This window comes from Atractosteus spatula, chromosome 26 (genome assembly GCF_055471065.1).
Source record: "Atractosteus spatula isolate fAtrSpa1 chromosome 26, fAtrSpa1.hap1, whole genome shotgun sequence".
NCBI lineage: Eukaryota > Metazoa > Chordata > Actinopteri > Semionotiformes > Lepisosteidae > Atractosteus > Atractosteus spatula.
In genome coordinates, this window is record NC_142731.1 from 3,470,279 (window position 1) to 3,485,910 (window position 15,632).

General features: G+C 39.6%; 1 protein-coding gene across 6 annotated transcripts in view; it reads right to left on the reverse strand.

Moving 5' to 3' along the window:
* The window catches only part of slc4a1a (solute carrier family 4 member 1a (Diego blood group)), a 30,254-nt gene that overhangs the window by 5,979 nt on the left and 8,643 nt on the right, over nucleotides 1–15,632 (reverse strand). For 5 of the 6 annotated variants that reach the window (XM_088906425.1, XM_088906424.1, XM_088906427.1 and 2 more), the window contains 12 exons: nucleotides 14,450–14,520; nucleotides 12,769–12,949; nucleotides 8,152–8,287; nucleotides 7,271–7,358; nucleotides 6,952–6,994; nucleotides 6,144–6,328; nucleotides 5,430–5,646; nucleotides 4,836–5,048; nucleotides 3,079–3,227; nucleotides 2,002–2,196; nucleotides 1,165–1,383; nucleotides 105–194 (listed from right to left, as the gene is read on the reverse strand). In XM_088906425.1, coding sequence (XP_088762551.1) covers nucleotides 105–194; nucleotides 1,165–1,383; nucleotides 2,002–2,196; nucleotides 3,079–3,227; nucleotides 4,836–5,048; nucleotides 5,430–5,646; nucleotides 6,144–6,328; nucleotides 6,952–6,994; nucleotides 7,271–7,358; nucleotides 8,152–8,287; nucleotides 12,769–12,949; nucleotides 14,450–14,520 — 1,787 coding nt within the window. Of the gene's footprint in view, nucleotides 1–104; nucleotides 195–1,164; nucleotides 1,384–2,001; nucleotides 2,197–3,078; nucleotides 3,228–4,835; nucleotides 5,049–5,429; nucleotides 5,647–6,143; nucleotides 6,329–6,951; nucleotides 6,995–7,270; nucleotides 7,359–7,447; nucleotides 7,488–8,151; nucleotides 8,288–12,768; nucleotides 12,950–14,449; nucleotides 14,521–15,632 lie in introns of those variants that run through there. The other variant, XM_088906429.1, reaches the window with a different exon arrangement.

Genomic DNA, 15,632 nt, shown 5'->3' on the forward strand with positions numbered 1-15,632 from the left:
ATGTTAATATCTTATGTACCTAGAACATTGCTCACTATATGGGAGTCTTCTTCCATACATTGTTTTGCAAGTTAACCATATCATCCCAGAAAATGAGAACTCACCTGAGTATAGGTGTCTGAGATAGAGAAGTCAACAGCAACCATGATGAAAATAGAGATGGGCACACCAAAATCACCAATGATCCTGCGGATCTGACAGAGGACGCATTTTAAAAATTTAAATAAACCACTAAGTGATTAGAGCAAACCAAGACTTGTATTGTGAAGGAAAAGTTAAAGTCCAATCCATGCTGAAAGGTAAAGAAAAGAAACACTATGTTTCAGTTGTGTTTGGAGCCTTCTTCAGGTGTGACTTCTGTTCGTGTGCATGACTGGTAGCACTGGATCAGACTCATTTACCCCATCTACATCAGATGTCATTTGAAAGTTTATAAGCTGGTTTTCTATACAATTGGGCATTAATCACACACCTGAAGAAGGCTCTGCAGCTGAAACATAGTCTTTTTTTCTCTGATCTCTTTTCTTTCAGCATGGAAATGAACCTTTATACCTGTTCCTTTACAGCCCTCACAGGCGGACGCATCTCCATCAAACCCTGAACCGCGAACCTCTTATATTATGTTCAATTACACAATTCATGCTAATTTGGGATTAATCAGAATTTAAATGTTCGATCACAAAGGCAGTATTGTAGGTAATACACATGATTTCACTCTAGATTATGTTTGTTGATGATGTGTAACCTATGGGACAACATGAAGAATGTAGAGTTTCTACACTCACAGCACAACAAGACATGAAGAATTATCAAGAATGCTGTCCCCAGTAAAAAACAATGTATAACTCTAGTTGCAAGCTTAAAATAATTTTAATTTAAAATTTCCATGACATTTGGCCCCGATATAGATCTCTGATTTGACCTGAATTATCAATATTAATTAAAAAATAATTTTAAAACACTTTTCACTGTTCACTATTGAATCAGCAGTGTTTACCTAACCAGGCACTTCAGTGCACTTTTGCCCTGACTTAACACATGGTCACCTCATTTCACTCATCTGAAACGGGCGTAGTGCAGGTTTGAGCCAGGAAGCACACACATCGCACAGCCAAAATGCAGAGACGTATGCAAGCGCACAGTAAAAAGGGGACAAAAACTCACTTTGCCAGGCAGGAAACGGCTGTTCTTGAACTTCCTGAGGAAGAAGGCGAGGAAGAAAGTGCCTGCCATGAGCACCAGGGAGAGAAGGGCTGTATTGGGGTAGACCTTTGGTGGGATGTGTGTAGCCGTGACATTTCCAGTGCTGGGTGTAATAGGAACTGCAGCAAGATTGGCATCTGGGTCGTCATACTTCCAGCGGAGTGGATGAGCTTGGAAAATCTAGCAAATAATAAAATAAAAATAAATAACAAGCAGGCAAACAACGAAACACCTTGGCTACAGTTTGATGACTGCCGAGCTTACTTCAAGCAATTCAAATCAAATAATAAGAGATGCTGACAGTCACATACATGCATGTAGTCACACAGTACTTTGGCTAGTTCATTATTCGGGTAAAGTGAGAAGCAAAAGGAAATATAGAGAAAAAGAATTTTCAAGTAACATCACACACTGTAAATAAAATGATCCAAGTATAAAAAAAGATGAATCCAAATTTCCATCCTTGAACTTTATTTTGAATATTTATTGAAATCAATTACCAAGAAAGCTAGTCAACTTTCTTCAATTCTTTTAGGGAGCAATTTTAGGCATAATTACGTAAAAATAAACCAGAACACACAGGCAAACAAGGAAACAAGGAAACACAGTGGCTACATTACTGATCTCATGCTACACCCAGGTGTCAAGTCAAAAAGAAGCACCTTTAAACTAGAGATTAAACCTTTCAAAGCTCTTTCACATTAACTGATGTAATATACGGTATATAATTATATTTAAAAATAATATAATGAAGATATTTCAAAATGGACTTGCACCCATTGCAGAGCAGCAACTTACCTTCACCAGCTTAGAAAAGGTCTCGTAGATGAAAATGAGGGAGATGAGGATGGAGAATATTTCCTGAGTGAAGCGGGAGATGTAACGAACCAGAAAGCTTCCCTCACAGGCCACAACGATGAGGACGATCAAAAGCAGCCAAAATCCCACCCACACTCGGGCCACAATGTATTCCATGCCCTGGGACTTGCAGAACTGTCCAGAAACAAAGCTAATCAAGACCAACCGCAAAGGACAGAACTTTGTGTCGTAACTGAGATACCGTATACAGTATTTGAGGCCAAACCATTCCCGATGTGCAAAATCAGCCACGGTAGACTCAGGGTTCAAATAAGGTAAAAGAACACAATATTAAAAGTTATAGCTACATAACAAATAACTTGAATAAACATGTTCACCAGTCACCCCTAAACCAAACCCTTGCAGCTGAAAGACTGAACTAGGTTAGTTTTAATTACTCTACATCTTAAACCATCCAATGTCAAATCATTACCAGAACGAAATGCAGACTAACTTGTACTTTATGACTGATATCACAATGGTTTGCTTGACCGTTTTGGTACATGGGAAATGTTTTGATTGTGACATTATAATTACATTTAAGAAATTAATGGCTATGGGAAAGCTAATGAAAATAGACAAGTAAATGCTTTGATTTGCTTATTTTCTTTCAACTAACATTAAGCTTGGAACATTTTAGAACTTCAGAACACCAGCTAAAGTAATATTGGAGCTCACACAGTCTCAAGAACTGTGATTCTTAAGCTCCTTTTAGTGCCTTGGCGGAGATGAGTTTTATATGTTATAAAAGTAATCAAATTCTATGACTCAGCTGTTTCTATAGAACAGGAGATCAGATTTTAATTCTGTGTATGAATTGGGAATTTGAAAATCCAGTAAGGAAAGGAAGACCTACAGTACTATGGAGGAAAGAGATTGGCAACTTTGCTATGTCAACAAATATTTCAGCTAACACAAGAGAAAGTAAGAGCTTCATCGTCTATACGGGTGCGTGGAAATGCTCACAATCACAGCATGGGGCTCAGTGATGAATGATGAAACAAAAATTAACCTTACCGAGTAGAATGCCTCTTCAAAAACCAGAAGTGGTCCCGAAAAGCCAACGACAAGGATAGGCTGAGCTCCAAGAATACAGAAAATGATCCCCTGGACAGCAGTGGACACCAGGAGCTCTGACACACCCATCATCCTGTTAGTCTTTTCACCTGTCCACAGAACAAACGACACAGCAGTCATCACTGCAGGGGACTGAACTGGGAAAGACATGAGTGAACTACCATGTGGACTTACTGTACTAAGGCCCACACCCTCTTATTAAATTAAATTCCATGTCTGAAGTAGTTTATATTAACGTTAGACCATGATGCAATTCTTACAATAATCTACTGTCTAATTATTTTTAAGCAGCCCCTGAGTCACAGCTGAAAGGAACATTATTATATTGCATATAGAAGAAAATACCAAATACATATGTTTTTTTCTGCTTTTTGTTTGTTGTTTTATCTTTCTTATCTTCTGGCCCAGAATTATGTGAAACCTTTCACTCATGCTGTAAGTCTGGGTCAATTTTCTTACAGCAAGTACGTATGGAAATATACCTCGGGTCAACTGAAGAAAAAGATTAAGAAAATAAAGTTTTGCTGAAATAAAAAGCTTAATGGCTTAAATGTTAGCATTGATAGTGAGATATTGCATTTATTAGGGCAGGGATGTCCTATAGTGAAACCTATAATAAGTTCTCATTTTCATTCTAGCTGATCTCTGAATGACTGAATTGGATAAATCAGTTGTTCAATTAGGAAGAATTAACAAACTTGTCAGATCTATTCTCTCACTTTGAAAGTTACCTATGAAACCTACAGGACTGCGGCTCTCCAGGATATCTCTGCAGTTCAAATCCAGACTGTGGCACCTCTAGTCACTGCAATCAGATCCCATAGAACCTCTTACTAGATTCACCACTCCACTCAAAACTGAAGCCAACTGTGTTCTAGGCCCAGCTGGGAGATGCCACAATCTGGATTTTAACTGCATATATCCAGGCTGTAGGACTCAGATAACACTGTAGTTAGAAGCTTTCAGAAACTAAATGTTACAAAAATCATCATTAAGGGAATAATTGCATCTGCTGGAAACTTAGCAAAATGACAGGGGCTAAGCATTAGTTTGCACTGGCTCTGATTAGACATAACAAGGGGCTTTTCTTCTGCAGTCTGATCAGCTCCAACTTTATACTTTCCTTGCAGGTGTAGATGAAGTGAATAATAATAAGAAGAGAAAGAAAATGTATTCTATAAAATGCCTTTGAAAGTGGCTTGTCAAAGTGCTTCATCATGAAAAGAAAAAAAAGTACACAAGCAGAAGAGATAGCAGAATTAATAAAATAACAACAAGGGTTTGGAATGCAGCAGGAATGTAAAGGGACAGACGAAGAAAATATTAATTAAAAGCCCTTCTAAGGAAGGAGGTTTTGAGTCTTGATTTGAAAGTGCTCAGGGAAGGTGGCTCTCTGATATCCTTAGGGGTAGAATTCCAGAGCTTTGGGGAACAGCAGGAAAAGGCCCTGTCTTAAGTTAGAATGATACTGAGGTGCCAAGCCATCCAGAGCCTTATAGGTGAGCATGAGAATTTTGAAGTCAACACAAAACATGACAGGAAGGCAGTGCAAAGACTCCAGGATAGGAGTAATGTGATCACTTGCACACAGCCTGGTATGGATTTTGTCTGCTGGATTCTGGACATACTGAAATGCCCCAGGAATATCTGTGCATATTTGTTACCTGCTCTGCAAGAGGAAAGAAGAATTTGCTTACTCAGAAGTCCTCCGAAGGTGATGGCAGGAGACAAGGCAGCAAAGTAGATGAAGATGACAGCTGCCAGGACCTGAGGATTGAGGGCATCAGTGATGTCGCTGAGGTAGCGAGGGTAGCGCCTTTTGATGTCCTTGACCAGACCACCAAAAGGCCGTCTTGTACGCTTCAGAGGGTCATCTGCAGGGGTCTCCTCCTCCAGTTTGAGTGCTGCAGCTGAGTTAATTAGATAATAAAGAGATAAAAGAAACTACCCTGGCTTTTCTGTTTGAATGCCCTGCAACAGCGTGGTCCGCCGAGATGAGATTATTCAAAGATAATTCTGGTATCAAACTCCAGCTTTCAAAGATCACAGGGCTAGGTTCATTTAATCATGTCTTTTGTGTTGTCTCTTTCGCTGTCCTTTGAGCCTGTTGTGTCCTGCAAATCCATTGACTTGTCAGTGAGGAGTTCTTAATTTTGATTTAAACCCCCCCCCCCCACGAATGTTAAGTCTAAAGTTGGGCCAACAGTAGCAGGTCTCAGAGGTGCAGGAATGATGATGATGATGAAGAGATGTACTGAACGTGTGCAGACACAATGCAGTGCAGAAGCTACCTTTCAGCAGTTTCTCCCCGGCTTCCATCTCCAGCTCGCTCTCTGGGGGGCGGAAGCGGCTCTTCAGGAGCTGTTTCTGGAAGGTCACGATGGAGCGCAGCATCTCCTCGTTCTGGATCTCGCAGGGCGGGACGACGATGCTGCAGTCTAGGAACTCGGCAATGGCCTTGGTCAGGTCCTTCTTTTCTTCAGCGAGGTAGGCCGCACTGTTGAACACCTGCAACAGAACAGGAGGGGACACCAATGTGAGCACATGGCACAGGTGGCCACCTTTACTAAAATCTTTCAGAGCATCTTTTATACAGTAGGTAACACGTTTTACAACAGAAGAATCCATTCATTTTCCTACCAGCATGTTTTTGGATTGTGGGAGGAAACTGGAGCACCCAGAGGAAACCCCCACAAACATGAGGAGGACACACCATTTGCGTTTAATACGGGATTCCTGTTATTTGTGTGCAAGGCTTGCAGTACAAAAAAAGGAACAGATTCCAGCTCTTACATGGAAGCACAAATCGTTCACTGCCAGTTATGAAGGAAATGCACATGAGGAGCATGTGAAAAAAATAGCTAAAATGGGTCAAATTTTAGAAATGAAGCAAAAGTGAGGTACATAGGATGAACGCTCTTCTGTATTTTCCATTTCCTCTGAATTAATTTCTTTCTTGGGTGACCCTAGCTTTCTGTCCAAAAGAACACCTATCTCCTGCTCACCCGGTCTGCCATTAGTGCAGAGATAGCACGGCCAATCTCATGGTACTCCATATTGGGCTGGCTGGGCCCGATGAGGACGAACAGGAAGCGCACGGGCACGTTGACCTCCAACATAGCATCCAGCTCCACAGCCTCCTTCAGCCGGACAAAAGCCACAGTGGGCTTCTGCAAGAACTCCACAGCGCCTGGGAGGACGACACTCCTTCAGTCAGTTACTTCTCAGGCTTTTCAGGGAAAAAGGTAACTCTTGTGATGTATGTTACTATACTGTATCTGTAAGAATTATGTGACAATGCATTGAGCGCAAGGTTTCAGTAATAAGAGAAAAAGAGTTTAGCTTAGCCTTCTGTAAAATGTATTTCATGAGCATGTTACTCAAGAGGGATATGAATGTCATTCAAGACTGGAATAAAAACACTTTTCCAAACTCTTTAAATGTTTTCACAACTTTCAAAACTTTATTCTTGCTGATAAACGTGATTTTTTTCTAGCACCAAATAACCTTCAGATAATCTCCCAAAACATATTAAGCAAATTAAAGCTTGACATTTCATTGGTATAAACCCTTTCCGACTCCTGCTGTCCAATAAAAAAAGGAAGCTTTTGCAGAATGATATCTGACTGATAAAGGAATAAAGGAATGTGCCTTCAGTTCTGACCCAGTCAGCTACAAAAGATTAGAGTCACAGGAGATGAAAAGCATAGCGCTTTACCTGAGTTTCATGCCAGATGGTGATGCTAACAAATAATAATAATAAATCCATCACAAATTAATCACTCATGATGTACAGTAATTACTTTCACTTACCTACAAGGACCAGTGTTGCTTCCACATTCTCAGTAGAGCCTCTCTGTAACAGAACAGAAAATGTGATATTGTGGTTAATCCTTTTCTTTCAATACAAATAAAGGGAGTCAGTGTCCAATAATAACATGGGGTGTTTTGTAATCAACATTTGTAATTTGTAATCAATTTGTAATTTTCTTCCAATGTCTTCTTGAGCAGGTGATCAAGTACAGTATTTCTGAAAGTCCTTATATGCTGCACCAAACATTTTGAGGTCTTACATGCATACCCAGGACAATAAGATGGTTGTTTTTCTGTAAAGTCACTGATCAGGAATTACCTCCTTGGTTACAGAAAAGGTCTCCATCTCAATTTGTGGATCTTTCGTCAGGGGTTCCTCCTCCTTGCGTTGTGCTTCCAATGTCTGGCTGCAGGGGGCAACAGAGAGTTTGTATTATATGAGCATAGGAGGGAGTGAGCCTATTTTTTGTGTTGGGAGCTCTGGGGAAATAATTACCTTCTTTTTTATGGTGAGCTGCTATTATTATGAAGACATCCTTATCCAAGTTGTTTTCACAAAATATCATGTACATTTTTACATGGAGTAAACAACGCACAAAGGAAACAAGTAGCTATGCTTGCATGGAAGTACAATAAAATTAATAAAATTATCATTGGATTGCCATTGGATTATTATCATTGGGAGTGCAATAAAAATGCCACTTCAGAAACAAAAAACGTTTTGCACACACCTTGCTGTTATATTCACTATAGTCATGAAATGCGTGTTTAACATTAAAATGACATTCTGAACCTGCAAGCTGAAAACAGTAGCGAGTCCCACACTTAAATATAAATGCTTACTTGCAAGCTAATACTTCCAACACTGTTATATCTAAACTATATGAATAATATTTCTCTATTAATAGCTCCTTTTTATTAAAAGCTTTTTTAAATGTTTCGGTTTTTATTAAAAGTCGTATTCAGCTTCTTTTTTGCTAAGTTTGCATTCATATGTCCTCTCATCCCCCAGCTTCTTAGCCAATATGCGCGGCCATCTAACTGCATTTCAGTTCTTAGCTGCAATCCAGGCCGACAGCAGAGCGCCTGTGTGTGTTCTGAGCCTCTGGCAGCCCTGTGCACTCAGACCTCTGCTGGGAGGAGGTCAAAGCTGAGAAGCACTGGGGCTGGCTGCCTATCTGTGCGCCCCACTTGCCTTACCTGCGCCTCAGGAGCAGAGCCCGTAGCAGGGCCTCTCGATCCTGATCCCGGATCTCGTTCTCGCTCACCAGCTTGTCCACCACCTGCTTGGCAATGCCAGCCAAGCTCCTCTCCTCGATGTCCAGCAGGACGGTATCTAGAGGCACGCAAACACCCATGATTGAGCAAGGAAAAGAGTCACTCAGGTCACAATTACACGAGCCAAAGAGCCTTCCTTATTGAAGACCTGAGTCCCAGAGCCTCTCTTAGGCTTGTGAGGACAAAGGGAGTGGAAGGCCTTTAAGGTAGAGGCAAAGCAACCTATTGTATTGTGATTAAACAGATTTGATTAGATTTCTTCATTGAGACACGTACTGTAGGTGGGATTCTTTCATGTCTTTCTCACGGGGCCTGGCTGGCCAAAGATGCCCAGCTTGTAGAACAACATACAATACTGTAACAAGCATGTGAAATTACTTTTTAACTAATTAGTTTTCAGATTTACCTATTAATATCAATATATACTGTATATATTAATTGTATATTCCTGAAAGTTAAATTTAAAGTAACTTTCAAAGTTTTTCTTTCCCAACTCATTAACTAAACACAGTTAAAGTTTCTTAATACACATAACCGTGTTATACTATCCCACTTAATCCACAGCCAATGGATTAAGGTTTTGTTGTTGGCATTTTACTGAAACAAGAACCAGTGAATCACAAACTAAAATCACTTGGCAATGTAGTGCATCTCAGCTGTGTCAAATGACTTTCTCCTGTTAACCATGTTTTGAAAAATTTATTCAGCATCTCTGCATGAAGGAACCAGCTTTTTTTGCACATTTCTTTATCAGGATCCCAGCAGTTATCAGACATTTTGGAAAACCTCCAGCCTTCAGATTTCTCACATAATCAAGCAGGTCTATAACACATATAATATGCATTGACCATATTTTCAATAAATAGCAGTTCCTTAATTATTTAGCAGGATAGAATAATATACTGTATCTTGATCTGCTATGATGGGTTGCATAAATTGTTATGTTACTGTAAGTGCTGGGTCCTCCCCAGCCAAGTAACTGATTAATGAAATGCCATTTGATTACAGGTTTTATGATTGAATCAATACCTTGGTGATAAGCAGCTCTCATCACAATAGATTAAAACGGGCCTTGATTACTTTAAGTTCTAGCACACACCTAAAATAAAGCCATTCTACTTACTGTTAGAAAAGCTTAAAGTATAATTTATTTATCTAAAGTCCCTGAGTTTGGAAGGAAGAATGGCTTATATGAATTCTTAAGGCAGAAGGGACTTCTGAAGAAGATGTCCAAAAAATCAAGCTTCCAGCTAATGTTCCGTGTTTAAATTAATTTCCACCTCTTATCTTCCACAGTTCCTGTCAGAAAAGTCAGAAAAGGGGAATTTATTTGCCAGGAAGTGAAGAGTTCTGAAAATCACTGTGAATGGATGAGTTTAAATTTCTATTAAGGGCATATTTTAATTGAGAGTGCATAAGAAAAGAAAAAAAAACTTTGTGAGATTGGATAACTGCCATAGGTTGAAAAACGTATAGCAATTTATGCTTTAAAATGCTCCTTGATTAATGATGATCGAATTTTAATCACAGGAGTAAAATGACTGAATTTTGTTTGTACTAATGCTATTCCGTCTCACAGGTTGTAAAGTGGCTGTCTTAGAAGGAAGCACGACATCTTCTCAATCAGCTTTGTGAGAGAGTGCTTAAGAAGGCAGAGTGAATCAAACAGGTGTTTATGGTGCATTTATTTACTGAACTGCAAGATATGCGACATGGGTAATTAGGGGGTATCCAGTAAGATGTGGGTAAATAATTTGTTTCAAATAATGCCACAACAATTTTTATTGAAAAAAAAAACATTTGATTAGTCTCAGATGTTGCAAAATTATAACACAGATGTCAATGTTTTTGCTCATCTAGGGCAACATTTGCTTTATTTTCTGCTCCAGATTGATTCTAGATAGTTTGTTGTGTTGTGTTGTGTTTAAATGCCTCTGCAAGATGTGTAATTTTAGAGTTTGGCATGACTGCCTGAAGCAAGGAAAAATTGTCCTGATCACCTTGATCACAGAGGCTTTGAGAAAGGACAGGTGTCTTAGCCTTCTCGTGCAACTACTATTTAACCTGCTGTCAAGGGGGATAGTTAACGTTTTGCAGCTTTAGTGAAAGCAGTTGCTGTATTAACATGAGATAACATTTGTTTAAGAGATAATACTACGATAGACAATCATAATATATCTAAAACATAATAAATAATATACTTCCTCTCCTAATAAACTTCAATTGCTAGCAAGCAGGTTAATAAAAACCTTGCTATCTAGCGCCACCATGTGATTAGCTCCTGCAAGTCCTTCTGCTTCTAAACTCATTTTAAAATCAGATTCATAAAAAGAAAATGTTTTTTTAAACACCATATAATTGGCTGTGGACTCATTTGTAAAAAGTTATAATGTTTTATAGGATTACATTGTGTTTTGGGTATCTGACTGTATTAAATTACACAGGTCTAAGTTTGAGAACTTTCCATTGCCCACAGATAGACACAGCATGACGCCTGATACATTTCCCCAAAAAATCTAGGAGACTGTTAATGAAAAATTGAATGCAAAGCAACCTGGAATGCTGTCTTGAAAAACCTGTGATACAGTGTTGTTTAGCTCTTGCAATATGCAATTCTGAGAATCCCCTGAGTCTGCTTCAGAAGAATTTATCTGTAAACTCTGGGTGGTACCAGAACCTTGTCCTTGAAATAAATTATGGTATATGTCTAAGTAATGTCTTATATTTGATGCTGTACAGCTCATTTTAAATACCATGACATTCCATAATTGCTGAATGTGAAATGAGGGATTAATATAAATAATGCATTCATTTACACAGAATGAACTTCTCAGTCATGACCATCACCTAATTATTGAACAATTAATAGGACAATTAGTTGTGAACTGCAAATTCTTATCTTCCCATTAAACTTCTCTACATACAAGGAAATAGGATTGACATTTAACACTCAGAACACCACAGGTCTCTGTCAAAGAGCTTCAAATAAGCTGTCCTCAGCCAACAAGTCAAATTTGTGAGAAAAATTTCCTATACCTCAGAAGTACCTCTCACAGACAATGAAAGGTTTATGGCTAATCTATTAAATTAATAAACACAGGTGTTTAGGTCTTGCTTGCTGTGAGGATGCAAGGAGTCACAGCACAGTTTGGAGAAGGTGTGAGATGAGTCTGATTTGTGGTAGAATGACACACACAAAGTGCTGAAACTGAGGTGACAAAATTAGTGGAGTACCACTGGGATCTGTGTTAGAACCACTGTTCTGGTTTTCTACAAAATGATGTAGCTTCTGAAATAGGTATTAAACTAGTGATTCTGATTCCCCACATGATACTAAAAGAGGAGGGTAAACACTGTAAACGCCACAAAGCAAATTTAAAATGGCATTATAAGTACGGACAGTACCTCGTGCAAAGTGCAGAGTGTTACATGCAGGTAGCAGAAACAAACTATGCATGTAAATGGGAAACACGTCCGCCAAGGCATTGACAAAGTCAGCGGGCATGTTCACAGTCAACAGTGAGACATGAACCAGACAAGAGTGGAAACTATTAGGAAGTGCATTTAAAACTGAGAACAGGAGGCATTTTTTCCACAAAGAACAGTGGGAGTCTGGAACAAACTACCCAACTATACAGTATATTCAAGGTTAGTCCTGTGGCATTTTTCAAACAATTGGTTGAATGTGATCATTGGATCCCTTAGCTACTGGCAACTTTTTAACAGTTTAACAGATTATCAGAATGGCCTGCTCTCATCTGCAATCTTTTTCATGTTCTTATGTGTATTATAATGCCATATTTTGCACCGGCTGTGTGTATTGTTCAACAATGCAAAACAAGCAGCTACTTATTTAATGTTTTTAAAAATGTTGTATTACAATATTAACTGATCATAAAATATGATTATAGTATTTTGCAAGGGTAGTCTACACAGCACATGCCCACCTGTTTTAAAGGTATTTAATTTTAAAGGCAATAAATCAGGCTGAGCACAACAGTGATGTCAGGTTCAACGTGAATAACAGAAATACAAAACATGTCAGAAGCCAGTTTTGCACACCTGTTTCATACAAAGAATTACCCGTGCATGCCATTACCAGTTTTATGACAAAGGCAGAGATTTAAACTTAGAATCTGTGACAAACTTAGTTTAGAGGGAAATGACAGACAATCATTTGACATTTGTCATTTAATGAGCTGCATATTTTTTGTCATGAACGTTTTCAGGTGTTCAACATATAGAAGTACTCTAGCAGTGTATCCTTCTCTTAACAAGATTAATAAAAAATAGTTTTAAAGGTCTTTTACTTTATTTTTTATTTAGGAGAAACGATGCTCCTGAACCTAAGCACCTTTTTCTGGGATATAACCAGAGTCGGGTGTTCCCGTGCTGACACTGGAGCGACGTCAATCTGATCGAAAGTGCAGTTCGGTCACGTCAGGAAGGAAGTGAGGAGAGAGCCAAGATGCAGGAAAGAGTGGATGGTGAGTTTGTGAGCACCAGGGGACAGGCGGGGGCTGTGATTGGGCCACTCACCCTTGGTCATGGTCTTGCGTAGATCCAGCAGGCTCTTGAAGGTGAGGTAGGGGATGTGGGCTTTCCCCCAGTTTTCCGTGGTTTGGTCGAAGCTCTCCTCGTAGCCGATCCATCGTCCTGTCTCCTGCCAGTACTGCTCCTGGTTCTTGCCCATAATCAGCTCGTTCAGCTCGACGTAGGCCTGAACAGGAGAGGAGCCAAAGTTTAATGCATTTAAGTCAAAAGGAATCTGAGATGAGAAGATGACCGTTAGCTTGGGTACATAAAATGCATCACAAAGACTTTGATACTGCATGTGTAGTAAGTGTTATATCAGGAAAATTATATATCTTCACCACCATGCAAGCAGGCATACCCAATTATGTTACCTTTACAGACATACTTGTCACTGTTGCATAATGGGGATAGAATTTAAATGAAAAAAACTGATGGGAGAGAGAGATTTATATAATCATAAATGAATTAATGCTACTAGAATAAATTAGGGTTGGTGCTAATACAGAATATTTATCAAACCTTTATATCAAACCTTTTTAAAGCACTTCACTTATATATCAAACTCTGTTCTGAAGCAAACTGTGTCAGTAAGTGCAGCATTGGTTATCTCAGTTTGTACATCTGTGTCCCTAACTTGACTTTAGACAGCCCTAGCTTGAAAAATGTTGTACTATAAACAATAAAAGGAAGAAAGGAGAAACATAAACATAAATTATCTAAGAAACAGGCTGTTACAAAGACATTTGCATTAATGTAGCTGAATCTCGTAATTGCTGGAGATTTTAAAGAACACAAACACGCTCAGTTGTTACAGAAAGCAAATCTAAAATCACTGTATCCAATGTGGAAGTTATGAGATGCAGAGTAAAGAATACATTGTTTTCTGCATTTTCCCACATGAAATCGATGATTGAAGCAAACTGTGTCTCAATCTATCTAATCTAGGGTGTTTGACAATTTTAAATAAATCATCTGAAGCAAGTAGAGAAATCAGATTCTGGGTGATGTGTACTGTAGTGAACGTAACAGTAAAGTGTTCAAAGCTCCTTCAGTCACCTTTTGACCAACATGCATGCAGATGCAGCCTAGTTCAGAGTCACCTGTCACGCACTGTACAGAGTACTAACACTGTCAGCAGCAGGACTGTTGACTGCAGCCACTTTTCTCTTAGCCTGTCTGGGCAAAACCAATTATGGCCCGTGTTATGAATGTACGCAAGTGGCACACTTAGTGATTAAATACATCGATAAGGATTATAGTCAATTACAGTCATTCCTCAACCTAGCAGCGACACCTTTGCAAGCCAGTAATTTGAAATACCTATTTATTAGTCAGCGAGACTCATCTTTACCTCTCGCATCCCCAAAGCTCCAAACTAGGAGCGATAAAGCCAACGCCCATGAATCCTCCGAGCAACGCTCGTCGTCGAACCCGGAGCTTCTCCTTACTCTGCAAGTGCGGAACAGCTTTGGAGAGTCTCGGCTTGCAGGTGTCTGACCACAGACAGCGGGCAGTCTCCCCTACTGTGCCCAGCCCCGACAGGATCCAGCCGATGGGAGGCTGTTGTCTGGGAGCGTTCAGACACAGCTGGAGGGTGGCAACACCCCGGACTTAGCCAATTAGTCTTGGGGCTCATCATTACGCTGGAGCATTCCGAGCCACGGCGCTATTTAAGGATGCTCACCTGGCAGTTGCCTCGGGGGTTCTGTCGGCGTGAGTCGCTGAAGAGTTTTCGACTCACTCCAGGGTTCTGACCTGTGAGGTAAAAGCAGTGATGAGATGAAGGCTGGTGGATCAGTCTCATTTATGGCACAAGCACCGCACTGAGCTGTCATTTTTATGGGTAGGGACTAACACCATTTGTGTGTTTATTGCTGCCCTGTATTCATCTTTATTTTCCTAGGGAGCTTTGTGTCACTTTGGGTCAGACAGAGCCTTTTTTTCTGTTTTTATGTTACTGCATATTGTCCTCCATTTTAATGTATACATGGAATAAAACAAATATTGTGATTAAGCAAACTGGTTGGACAGATATATGCTGCCCATACTTTAGTTTCTTCTACATTTTAGACAACAGTAGTATCACTGTGAGCACTGGAGGGGCTTAGACTTCATGTATTCTGTGGCTTCTAATGTTCAAAGCTGTTCGACCTACAACAACATATTTTTAGTGTACTGGTACACTAAAGATCTATTTAAGAATCTTCATTTTTGTCAACTTTCAGCATTTTGGAAACAGCGACGGAGGTCACCAGGGGAAGGTGTTCACCTGCCAGTTTCTGACAATATCTTGCCATGTTTTCAAAACACATGTCCGCCACCATTTGAATTTTGTGCAAAAAACAAAAAAGGTTAATCGGTCAATCGATCTAAATGGGAGTCTCTTTCAAGATCAAACTTGCTCAACAAAACATCCCTGCAGGCAATCTGTGACACACGTACAGGTCACATGGGTGTAATTGTCAATCTCTGTCCTTCGTGGAGGGAGATGAGATGTGTGCGTGGATGAAACAAGGGCACGGAGTACAGCAACACGAATTTACAGGAAAAGACAAATGTGAATTATCGAGGAAAGGCCTAGTCAAGTGAAGAACAGACAAGAAGATAATTGGTTTTCTTCCTGCATCATCAGCCCCGGCAGAAATGCAGCCCTGTGTTTTACATTACACATCTTTTTCTGATTTAATTCTAAAAGTGAAATGTTTCTACAAAACAAGACTTGACAAAAAATATATCTTTACATTTACAGTGTTATGCATGCTCAATGTAATCCCAGCCAGGGTATTTTAGTATGGAGCCATTAAAACCAACTGTAAATGGACTACTATAAGTCTCTAGTCTATAGTAAAAGATAGAATCTTACATTT